Source organism: Branchiostoma floridae, chromosome 3, assembly GCF_000003815.2.
Source record: "Branchiostoma floridae strain S238N-H82 chromosome 3, Bfl_VNyyK, whole genome shotgun sequence".
Taxonomy (NCBI): Eukaryota; Metazoa; Chordata; class Leptocardii; order Amphioxiformes; family Branchiostomatidae; genus Branchiostoma; species Branchiostoma floridae.
The window spans coordinates 28831744-28844905 of NC_049981.1; the positions used below are offsets into that span (position 1 = coordinate 28831744).

Genomic DNA, 13162 nt, shown 5'->3' on the forward strand with positions numbered 1-13162 from the left:
GCCCAGCGTATCGAACAGCCTGGTAAACGGCTATAATGTGCTGAAGTGATTAGGTTTATGGGGGATTGAAAATTGCGACTGCTTGCAGAGGTTAGGCCGGACACAACGAAAAAAAATGACAAAATAGAAAGCCCGATAAAAACGACTAAAAAAACAGCCGGAGCCTAACCTCTGCTTGGAGAGCACCCTGAGTGGTCTTCTTGAGCAGTTTTGACTGTATGTTGATATTTCTTTTGAAAAGGAGATCATATGGCTTTGACAAGTTTTATATCAGGCCCATCAAACTTCACCTGTATAGAACAGGGGCAATGGAGACAAGAGCCTTTGATCTACTCCCAAGATGACATGAGTGGGTTGTTATTTCCGTTGAAAACTTGGTAAGTTAACTTTGCATATGTGAGAAAATTTCATTTTGAAACGAAATGTGATCCATTATTTCGATGATAACTGATATTCATAAGAACCACCAAAGTATGGTATTCCATGTACTAATGATTGATAAAAACATAATTTCAAATCTTATTGTAATTAAAAGAAGAAGAAAAGCCGTACCCTTGATATGCCTGACCCTGACGGGATGTGGGTTGTGTCTGGAGAAAAACGAACTTCTGCTGAGTTCTCCAAACCGCGATCCCGGCGAGGTGGCGGGGCGCGAGGCTGGCCAGCTGTGGGCGGGGCTCGGGGTGGGCCGCTTGTACTGGTGCCTGTCGTGAGTCGTCGACTTCAGGTGTTTGACGGAAGTGTCGAACGGTCCTCCGATCGTCCCACGGACCAGGAGGGGCTCGTTACCGGTCGGCGTGAACACGGGCATGCTGTAGGGAAAAAGGAGGCAGAAAGAAAGGTCTCAGTCTCACTTTTTTCATAGATTAAAACCCAGAACGTCGAAGGCGTCGTTCGTCTTTCGTCGTCCGATTTTTTCTCACACAGTTGAATTGCGTACGCGCTGAACGTCAACATTTAACTGAATGAGAGAAAAATGATGACACGACCAAATAAATTTCCAGTGGTCAAAACGCTCATTGACGTTGCCTATTGTAGTTCGCTCTGATTGAAACCTTTTTCTGTACAGATCGCCATACGTACTTTACAGTCCGACCATTTTTCCTTGAACAATCCGTTTCTTTGTCGAACTGATGACTGAAGCAGGAAAATGAAAACATGGTGGGGTACTACTGCTGCCTCCGATACAATATTGTGAAAGTTCCTACCAACCATATCCTATAGTTGTTTTGAAAAGAAACTCTAACGTACTTCCGAGAGCAGCTCAATGGCCATTCAAGTTGCCGCAGCTGAATATTAAATCGCAAAGCCAAATGTTATCATCTCAACAATGAGAACAAACGCCATTATAAGAGCCGCATTTGATACGCAACGTCTTTTCACTCGATTGTTTCGGATCTAAATATTTCGTATCAAGAGGCCCTCCGTTACATGGAGTCAGATGCAACAAGAGGACACGCTTAGCGTGCTGTGACGTCTAGCGGAAAGTGGTCTTACGTTTTGTCCTGTCGTCGCATGGCAAACTCACGGTGAAATACAATTCCCAGTCACGAAGATCGCTGCTCTAACGCGGCTACAACTTTCCCTGGGCTCTACATTTGGCCAAGTCAGAGTCGACGCCCGCTCGCTAACGTCGCAAATGTTTGTCTCCATGGCGACACGCCCCAGCTGTCCGACGTCCTACCTGGGTGTCCCAATCTGATGTGTGTCCGAAAAACACCGGGCTATTCATCAAGGGCCGCTTCCTTTCTTAAGGGTGCCCGCATTGACGGCTGGATTAGGCACTGTGCATACCACGAGTGGAGCGACAAACACCGGTATATGTCTGCATGGCAACAAACACCCCTATCATCCCGCTGTTGGGCATGGCGGAATATGTGCGTCGATTTAATCACGACTGTTTCATTGTTGCCCGACAGGTGGGTTACAGGTACCGACAGCTACGTCATGGCAGTCAATTCCGACAATCAATCAGTACTTTTTAAAAGAAAAAAAAATGACTCGACAACTTGGTAGAGATAACAAGACGATAGGTCCTACTTAAGAATGTAAAATCCCTTGCTTTTGACGTTTCCTTAATATCGATATTTATACGAAGAGTGGTATGATTTATAATGGTCGGTTCTCGTCGCCAAGACCCGCCCTCTGCAAATATCGAGTTACCAAGGGACACATGTCGTGTGTACCCACCGTTTATATAGTAAACTGTCTTATCCTTCTATTGGCCTTAATTAGTCCGGTCTGGAGAGCAACGTCGTGCGAGTAGGTAGCCAATGATAGTACTGTATCCGTATCCATATAGCCAGTCTTTCAGTATAACGCACCAGCTATGCAGGAACCCAGCACCGCAACAGCTGGACATATTACACTGCACAACCCGTCACACCTAACCTCTGCACATCTCGCTGCAAATGTTGTTTGAAGCTTTCTACACTGCCTAGTGAGAATGCTTCTCTTGTACTTAGTGACCCTTAGTGGCAACGAGCTCCACTCCATGATACGTCTTAGGAAGTCGACATTCCTTTACCTAAATAAATAACGTTGCGGCTCTTTATTAAACTAACGTATCATGGCCTCATAAGATACAGGTACAGCTATTGTCACCTGGCTTTTACCGATTTGATGGTCAATTATTGAAACATCGCACTGTCCATTTAGCACCCAATATCCATGAAATCACTCGTCATTCCTCCACACGACACACCCTTTGTTGGTTTTGCCTCTGTCTGGTTGTATGCAGAGGTGTCCGTGTGTGTAGCTGTGTTTGGTAGATATATTTATTTTGACGTACAACGTTCAGCATCGAGTGACATGCTCCTGTATTCAAATTTGCCTAACACGTCCTTTCAAGGGGCGGTATTAAACATAGATGCCACATCAGGGGACATCGACAATAAAATTAGTTTGTACGGTTCCGTAGAATAGGAAAAGAAAGGTAGTTTCTGATTCTTTTTCTTGGGTCTAGCATTTATGCCAGGGCACGCAAAGATGCAACGTCAAAGAGACGAAAAATCTTAAGAGAGAAAACTACGCGTTCCAAGAGGTAGTTTAGAAACACACTGGTGAGTTGGCTGATTATCATGATATCACATGATAAACAGAATTATGATATAAGACGAAGTGGTACACATCAAGGAGGTTGACAAAACTTAACCTCCTTGTACACATCAAACGTCAGTGCTGTTAGGGCCACACAAACATCAACGTCACAAAAAGGTTACGTCACGCCACGTCACAACTTTTCGGGTACCTCTTCGGATTCCGGTCCTTTGAGACTGGTCTCATCTCCACTTTCCCTGTCATCTTTCACTTTTCTTTCACACCTGCTGAAGAAAATCACTGGTGAGCACGTTAACAGGTGACTAAAAACCCGACACACACCTACTCTTCTCATGTACTCAAGTAAGCGGAAATGACGTAAGCAAAACGAAAAAGTTTCTGAAACCTTACAGAGCGGATATACTAGTAGTTAACGTTACATCTAGTCTAGATATGCGTAGAGTGAAATGTTTTCATCTTGACATAAAGTACTACAACCCAGCTGTATTAAGAAATGCATTTGATAGCTTTGTGGTGGGGAGTGAAGTAAGGTAAAGCAGTTACTCATCGAGGTGGCTTGGTAGTGAAGCATGATGCTTTGGCTAGCTTTTTTTGGCCAAGCCCACCGGGTCTCTCCTACTCTTTTCGATAAGTGTGTTGGGTTCTTTTACGTGGGGATTGCAAAACGATATAAACACACATCTGATGTTACATGTACAGTTCGTTATTTTTTCGTTAGGTTTGTCTCTTAACCTGCCTGTTTATAGCAACGTTGTAACGACGGCTCAAATCAAGAGGGGTGGTGACGCATCGCCGTGGGTCACGCGGAGCTGACAAAATATTTGCGTACCGATTCGGCACACCTCCCATCACAGGCCACTGCGAATCTGTGGTGTAGCCGGACCTCCCGGACATTAAGGAGTTTGCCCAGCCCCATTTAACTCTTTAAGTCGCAGTTGACCGGGATATGGGATGGGAAAGGGTCTCGGTCCATTTACTATGATAACAAGAAGTACAAGGCAACATTACAGTCTCAGTCGTGGAAGACTTGCAAAGATAACGATAATTGTTACAACTATGTTGACCCTGGAGACTTTTAATTGACTCCTTTTATAATTACTTTTCCATGATCCAGATACAGGTAATGTTTGGCACCGGAAATGAGTATAAAAGACAGCAGAAAACTTCCCCGGGCGTCTTTCAAGTTCAATATTGATGTTGAAAGTCAACTTTTTAGTTCTACCCCGGGGACAGAAATCTATTGTTTTAAAAGAAGAAGAAAAGTGTTCGGGTATCCGATAAAGGCATTAAAGAGGGAATAGCACCTTCAGTTTTGTAAATAATACATGTACAGTCTTGTAATTTTGATTTTGGAGCTCTCGACAGTGCCGCAGTTTTTCATACCCCAAAGTTTAAAGTGCGCTTTGATCAACATGTTGTAAAAGCACGTTAGAATACATCAGGACGTGTATATTTCTATGATTCTGCGCACGAAGCGCGACACGAAATGAACCAGTCCGCGGGTTCCCCCACCTTTGGACTCCTACAAGTTTGACATGTTTGCGTTTCCAAGCAAGCGACTTCTGTCAGCAGAACCGCCACTTCAAACCAGTTCAAACACAGAAGGTCAGCAATGGTGAACCGACTTCAATTCATCACCAGCAAAACACTCACCTTACCTCATAAAGATTCTCGCTTTTTTCCAAGTTTCAGATTTTGGTAGCATTGACAATGGCAAGAAGAAGACTTTGCCCTTCCGACAGAAATGTTACAACATAATGGTAACGCCGCATGTCCCGGTGCTACTAAATCAACTACTGTATCTAACAACCACTTTATCTAGACCAAACAAGCTAAAAGTCAATACATTACTACATTTATGGTAGTCATAAGCATGAGTCCGGTGTTTCCTACGCTTTTCACAAGCCCGATGTAGGACTGAAAAGGTTTAACTTTGCCTCTACCGTCTGGGAGCCGTAATTGTATGGGCCTGTCTCTTTGTGATTGACCGTGATTCCACAGAACAGTATGGTAGGTTGGCAGACTGTTTACCTCAACCGATCGGTCAATATTTGTCCATTTCTGCCCTTCTCGGATTGGTTTTGGGGCTATGTCATCTTTTCAACATCCAGGGCATTTGTAACCACGTAGATTTTCAATTTGGAACATTTCCAAAACGTTAATCATACATTCATACCAAACATGCAACTGTTTCCTTAGTGATATATGTTTAGAATGCATCTCCTGTCGACTTGTCGGAAGTCATGTTGTACCTTTGCTTTAGTTGGGGTTGCTGGGGTTGTAAAATTCGGCTGAAATGGTTAAAAATGGGTCCATTTGGATCAAAATTGGATTTTCCACTGTTTTTCCCCGCCTCAAGTTTCAGCTGGATATGACGATATATTAGGTGTAGGTAGGGACGAAGCCATTTTACTCAAAACCAAGATTAAAGTCTATGATGTTTAAAAGTTATGAAAACACACATCTATAAATTGTCGATTTATCATGCGTCACTATAGGTCGTCTTCATAACGCGCAAAGAGCCAAGTCCGTGTGGCCTGTCACTAATTGCTCAGTGTTTACCTTCCCTTTCACTGTGAATAAAAGCTTCCCCCGGCTTTAGGGAATGTTTGTGGTTTCAGCAGGTGTGGAAGGAATAAAACTGTCTGGGCTAAAAATTTAAAAAGAAATACGTATGATATGAAATACAAATGCAAGTGTTGTAATTCATTTTGCTGCAGTGGCTGCAGATCTTTTATTTGAATTGCAATAAGAACCTAACTTTTGCTGTTGTCTCTGAAACGCAATTGGTGTAACAATTCATCTTGTCTGACTCTTTGTGGCAACAATTTTGGTTTAGGAATCCCAGGGGGTACAATCAGTGAACGTTTCTTGCGGTTCACCGTTCCATTTTCTTGGAACTTATCTCGGCTATACACATTTTGCAATGCTATGCAAAACTTGGCGTTAGAAATTAGCTGTAGTGTGGGTAAAAAAATCCGCAACTTATCCCGTCTTGGCATGGAACAGTCCAACAGCCTGACTTGGAAGGACATATCGTTTGACTGTGACGTAAGACGACGTAATGGGGAAGTCAAGTGTGTCCATATACAGTAACCAAGCGGGCGGGCGTTCCGCTTAAACTGTGGACACGCTCGTTGCACTCAAGGGAACATGAACCTCAAGTACATGACTTCTCGGGGTTCAAGTTCATCTCACAGTTCATCTGAAATCTGGCGGAAAAATGCAAATAATAGACGATGTATCGCGTGTGCTTTTTTATATGAAAACAGAACAATGGGAGTAATGAAAAGTATACCCACTTGTTAAAAATTCAATCAATTGGCAAAGTATCGTGTGTTCTTTTCGTTGCTTTGTTTTTCTTTGTCTTAAACCCATTGAAAACATAACTAAACCCTAAACTAAACATGTTGCTTGTAGATACGCCCTAAATGACATAGCCTATTATAATATCTTGTGTACATGGGAGCGTACGTACCTACTCAGTCTCAAATATTAAACAGAACTCAAGCCCCCTCACACTAATTGGATTTGTGTCGTTTTGCCTTGATATCCCGAGGTCTAGTGTTTGTTTCCCACGCGATTCAAGAGAGATTGTGCGACAGCTGGCTGGATTTAAGAAATACCGTTCATGGATACAAAAGTTACGTCTTTTAGAATATGCACTTGTATCTGTTGGAAAACACATGTGTTAGACTGCGGGGGCACTTCATTTTAATAATTTCTGTCACCAGATATGAATTGTGGCTTTCAGCTTGCGTCAGTTTTGAATTTCAGATCACTGACATATCTTACATGGTCTTATAGTCTTTGGCAATAGGCACCTCAAAAGAATGGTGCGTACAAGCACCGTGAACGCCACTATTTGACTTCTGCTTTTTGTAGTTGATCTCTTGAAGCGATACAAACCAAGAACTCTTGGTATTCTGGCTGGCAGCGTTGCCTGAACGTAAGTATGTGGGAACAAATTCTTCATTTTTGACATTCATGGCTTCAATCGAGCACAGCATTCCTCGGCGATAACAAACTGAATGCTTGATTAAGATCTAGGCGACTATCTGGTATTGTGAAGATGTCCTACCGACACACGTTTGACATACTGACAATGAGAACGTCCTGTGTTGTTAGTGATAGGCACGTGTTCGGCACATAGTTACTGTCAGTGGCACTGAAGTTTACCCAACAAAACACATGCATGGGAAGAGCCCGTCTGTCTAGTCACTCATTGTCAGAAATATGACGATTAGGGCTATCCTGACTTCATTTTCTATATTCTGTCTAATTTTTTTTTGTCCATCGCGACCACGACATTATTAGTCTTACTCATGACATAATTGAAGCGATAAAATGTTCTTAATCACACACCCTATCCGTGATGACCTACAAATGTGTCCGTAAATCGTGCGCGCATACAATGACAGTGCTGTGTCATTTGCCTACTGGATATCGAGCAAACACTCACGTTGTAGGTAGTGTCTATAAAGGATTTAGAAATGGACAAACTACGGTGTTAAGCACAAAGCACACTGAGAATAGTCTTTCCAGCTAGGAGACAGTGTTTACAGTACAGTACACGCCTTTAGGAGAATCTGAGATACATCAGTATGTCCTAAGTCGATCATGGAAGGTTTGCTGAGCGCTCTGCCTCAGTTTACAGTGAGGTGCCCCCGGGCGATCTGATGGCAGTACCGTAGAGCACGAACTGGCGTGTATCCAGGTGCCAAAGGTGGGCCTCACACAACACTGGCAGTTTGGGGGAATGTTTCATGTGCATACGGCGTAACTCTGCCTTCCAAATAAACCATTCCAGCACCGCGAAACACGTCGTGAGTACATCGTTCCTGGCTTCCCATAACGTTTCCGGAAAATTCTGGGTTCAGGACAACATCAACCATTTTTAGCTGAATGAAATATTCACAGGTGGTTTATGAAATAGAGAGACAAGTCAGATTTCGACTCTCAAACCGTGTACGGCCGGTGTGATTGCAAAACCATTGACACAACTGTACATGTATCGATCTCCTAACTTAGCACGGTGTTGACTTCTTGTTTGTAGAAAGAAAAATCAATTTACAATCCCATTATAGTCTAAACAACACATAAGTATACAGATGCCTTTACTGAAACCAACTCCGTGTATTGCCACTTCTTATCTAACTGTAATAACATGGGACTTATGATTGGGTGATTTTCTATTGTAGTTTCAAGTACTGCGTACTGAAATTGTCCTCAGATTGTAACACTTGGGTTACCACGACCACGAGTTTGTTATAGCAATAGTGATGTCCACTACAGGTAGTACTTAGGAGTAATACGAGACGTCTCCCATCACAGTCAGTGCAACAAAATACAGAAAGAGTAGAGTAAGAAATCTCTCCTAGTCTCCTAGCCTAGTCACAGAGGGACTAGCATCGTTCTTAACTCACCTGTAGAAGAAGGTACAGTTCAGCTGTGTGACCGGAAGCTATCTGGTTCCTATACCGACGAGGTGTGGGAGAAGCCCTACCCGAGTCAATCAATACTCGATCACGGCACGGTCTGGGCGTCCTGAGCTCGATTTCCACACGCGAGCGAAGACTACACCTGACTTACAAACTTTCCTTAGTTTTCCCAACACACCTGTTCCTTGAGAGCGTCCCAGTTGAGAAGCGTGGGACTTGTATATCGTAAGAGTCGGGTCTGGCTTTGTTAACAAGGCAGTGTTTGCCTGTGTTGTGGTGAGGCCGACTCAGGTTGGACGGGGTAGTGATTGTTGAAGTTGCTAGGCAACAGCGCCTTGTCGCGCGACAGGTGACACAATGATAGCACCTTAGGCCCGGGGCAGTGAGCGCACACAAACGCTAACAACCACAGCAACTAGCCTTAGACAGTTTTTAGAAAAAATACAATCGTATGTATTTGGTTGTTTTTGTATGAAATAGCTATTTGAAAGCAACCCGAGGTACATGTACTTCTTAACTTCAATACTTGCTTCGGATTGTAAAGTGTTCTGACCGCAACAAAACGACCGAGTTCGCCCGAGGTGATCTCAACGAAGCCTTGTTTATGGGCCGCCACAAAGATTGTATAAAATCCTAGCAGCCGACAGCACAGACTTGGCGAATCAACCTTTCCACACAAAATATGGAGTTGCGTATAGTGTCCCGAGCTAGCCTGGTATCCAGCCGTATTATAGCCGAGCTAAATTAGCCTCTACCAGGCTCCGTGGATCGGTAGAATCATTATCCTCACCACCTTCGTGGTGAGGAAACGTACTCTTCTGGCCGGCTAACTCCCTTAGCGTACTATAGACTCTATTTGTCCGATTTCTACAATTAGACCACCGATCCACGAAGCCTGGTAGAGGCTAGAGCTAAATACGGCTCAGCCGCAGCTGGATACCATGCCAGTCCCAAGCTACTCATGATACTTGTATGTCGTATGCCGAGCTTTCATGGGAATATCATGAGCGAATTATAGCTGGTTTGTTTAATTACATGGTCGAAACGTTTGTCGAAGTACAACGCTTTCCTGGAACTTTTCTTGTGGCCCTGAAATTACACAATCTGTAGAAAAGCAGCATAAGGTCTCATTACACAATTAGATCGCCCCATTGAATTCAATGCTTTAACACACAACTTCTATGTCCGCAAATCCAATTAAAACACAGTCTATTTGGAGATGTTTTGCTTTCTAATGTAAGCACACACGTTTGTTAGACAATAAAAAAATGTTCACCCAAATCTAGCCGACGCAACGATTTCTATCACATTTCAAAATGCACCTAGCCGCTATCCGCTAGAGGTCGTTTTCAATACCCGGAGCCTGACCGGAGCACTCAGTACAAATAAACGTAAACGTCCGAGGATCGATCGGGTCACGAAACTTTCGTGCATGATCATGCCAGTAATACACAAGCTTTCATCGAAATTCCTTTTCATATCAGTTATGGTTTATTAATGGGAATTTATGGTCCACCTAAAACAACACACTCGAAGTAATGCAGGAATGAGACCATAACCACGCGGTGACCTACATAGAATGCCACACTGTTTCTTGGCCTTCAACCCAAGACAGTCTTTTCACAGAACAAGAAGGGTAGAGTAGAGTAGAGTTCACATAAAGAAACTCTTTTTACACAACCACTGCTTTATTTCCACATACGTTTCGGAAATAAGCCGTGGTTGTGTAAAGATGTAAAGAGCGCCAATCCGATTAAACAATGACTAGTATTCATGGCAGCCTGTGCACAGTTGAATTGCGCCTCTCTTCTGTAGTGTATGGAACTGCAACGTGGAGGCTTTGCCTAGCGTTGCAACATACACCACTTGTGACACACACACGTGGTCAACTTTTTGAATCCAAATTAGTACACGATCATTCATCCATTCATCTAGCCTGCTACAGAAAAGGTTAAACATGAGATGAACATGGTTATACTTTTTTACCAGTTCAGTCTAAGGAAACGTCTGCAGTACTCACCTTCGTCGCTAGAAAAAAAACCTGAATTGCACACGTCTCCATCTTCCATCAAAACAGGTCCCCGTTTTATGATCTCTAACAGGCTTTTAGCACCTCACTGTGAAGTCATCGAGGTTTATCACGAGGTTCATTTTTGCAGGCCCTTGGTGTTGGGTGCTGGGGTGAAAATCCAACAGCGTCAATATAGAGATCAATACAAGTTTATATTACATTGTACATGTTTTGTACAACTATTGATGTTTTGTTTTTTCCCTTGAACCCACAGACGTGAAGTCTCTTCAAGTTCAACCTATTCACGCATTGAACCTCCATCGCCTTTGAACTTCTGTGGTAAAAAAAAGCTTAAAACTACTTGTCTCATCGTCAATAAAGAAAGAAAGAAAGAAAGTGAATGCTCATGTCTATTGGAAAGAAAGGATATCAGGTGATATCAGGTTTCTGGTAAAAAAAAAAGGATCTCACCGTGACGTACAAACGTGACATGAATGCGACAACAATCTCTTGGCTTTGGCATTTATCAAAACCAGACGACTATTAAGAGACGATGACGCCATCACCAGAACCATTGACCCGGAGATGGCTCCCTATAAAAGTGCCCCCTTCTCTCCTCCCTCTTCCCACGGAGCTCCCACGGCGTGCTACCGTTTGACGGGTTCCTGTGAAGTGCTTCTGTTTATATTTCCTAAACTCTGGTGCAGTCTAATAATCTTCAAGCAGGCGTGAGATGGAAGATTGTAACCTTGTATAGCCTGGCTGTCCAGTTTTGCTGACGGGCGACCGTTCCATGTAAGGAAAAAAGGATATCCATAGAACGTTTCCCAAGCAACTTCAAGCAGAAGTTGAAAATCTAATATTTTAGTAATAATCTATACCGTTTTTTCAAACATACGATGATTACTCTACAAATTTACAAAAGCGGGACAACTTTTGAGAGTGTTAGTAACTTACGACCTTGTCTTCCTGTATCTACTCGGAGATTAGCCTCAAAATTGCATCCAGATTAGGATGATTTATCTGGTCGTAACAATAAATTCTACACTCAACTAGTGATCACTAGTCTACACTACAAAAAGGTTAACATCTTTGTAGATTCCCGCAGCCACGCTCTCTGGATGTCCTGCTGGATATTTGGACATAATTTGTACCCGGGTTAGGTTCGCATGAGTAATGTTACAAGCTATGCCTTCAGAGTCCCCTGAGACTTCTGTCTTGTAAGAACATAAACATACGGACCTTGGTGGGAGGGGCGAGAAAACAGCGCGAAACAAAGTACACATCCATCGTCTTCACAAAAAAATCAGAAAGGAAATATTTACATTAGTACAAGCGAACGATTGATTGATTGACACGCGAAAGTTGATTTATTTTACAATATATACATATGTATCATTTTTTTATTATAAGAAACATAACATTTTAACAAGCCAGTTGAATAAAATATACATTTGTATCTGAATCTGAGTGTACGTTATCTTTATACAATGTAATACCGTTCCCATGTCTTTATGTATTAATATTACGTCCAGCCTACGTGTTATATGTTTTAAATGTAATGTGAAAATAGATCTCAAAACCATCATACTAGGTCATAAAACAGATTATCCATTCAAAGTATCCGATACCTATGGCACCAGTAATTTATTGATTAATATAGTAAAATATGTGATATTCAAGAACTGGTGCAGAAACCAAAGTAAGGGAAAACAGACTGGTGATGTATCCAGATTTTTTAAAGCTGACTGCTTATTGTATCTTAGCGTTGCTAAGAAACAGCACAGAATTGTCCTGGCATACTTGTGATCTGTAATGTGATGTTGTATTTTATTGAATAAAGCTTGTAAAAAAAAAATAAAAAAAAGTAAGGCACGTTGATCAAATCAAGTGTTACAACTCCACAACAAACGATGGTAGTACATAGGATGGCAACGAGTTCACCACAATCGTGCTTTACACTATTACAGTACATGTACTATAACGTTATGTACATTACCGTGATTACACAATTGAACTTTTAAAGTTAGAGTAGAGTACTAGTAGAGTAGAGTTCGTAGGAGTTGTGATACGTGAATATCTGAGGACTACAAACTTGTCCCAAACCTGCGCTGTGGAGGAATCGGAAACTATGTAATATATACGAAGCCAGTTGAGGATCTTGACCCTATAGCCAATGAGTCAGCTTCAGTTCAGTAGACCCTGGAAACAGTCCTGGATCCAGGCTAGGCTAGCAGTCGGTCCAGGTTAGTCTCTACCAGACTCCGGATCGCTGGAAAATCGTAGAAATGGAACAAATAGAGAGGAATATAACCGGCCAGGGAACAGCTCGCGATCCGCGGTCGCGTTACTGTTGCCTAGCCGGCTATATTCCTCTGGCCGGCATACTCCTCTATTTGTACCATTTCTACGATTTTTTGCAGCGACTCGGAGTCTGGTAGAGACTAGGTCCAGGTAGAGCTCACGCCCGTCGGTAATGTGAGCCGGGCCGGATACGGTACAGACTCAGCCGGTACTCCACAAGGGCAGGGAGAGGTTTCCAGCACGGCGCGCTGGGGCCTCGGCTTTGGGACAAAACATCTGGAAACCATTGCGTTTTGACAGGAGGGTGCCAAACGTGCCACGGTGCTGAACTTTCACCCCGGCTAGC

At 42.9% G+C, this 13162-nt stretch overlaps 1 protein-coding gene across 4 annotated transcripts in view; it reads right to left on the bottom strand.

Annotated features, from left to right (window-relative positions):
- Positions 1-8807, bottom strand: part of LOC118412362 (protein TBATA-like) — a 19171-nt gene extending 10364 nt beyond the window's left edge. Inside the window, exons 1-3 of one of the 4 annotated variants that reach the window (XM_035815187.1) lie at positions 8487-8807; positions 3251-3323; positions 553-812 (exon numbers count right to left, since the gene is read on the bottom strand). In XM_035815187.1, coding sequence (XP_035671080.1) covers positions 553-812; positions 3251-3303 — 313 coding nt within the window. In that variant the 5' untranslated portion in view covers positions 3304-3323; positions 8487-8807. Of the gene's footprint in view, positions 1-552; positions 813-1497; positions 1873-3250; positions 3327-8486 lie in introns of those variants that run through there. The other 3 variants (XM_035815188.1, XM_035815190.1, XM_035815189.1) reach the window with 3 other exon arrangements.
- Between the last annotated feature and the right edge of the window lie 4355 nt (positions 8808-13162).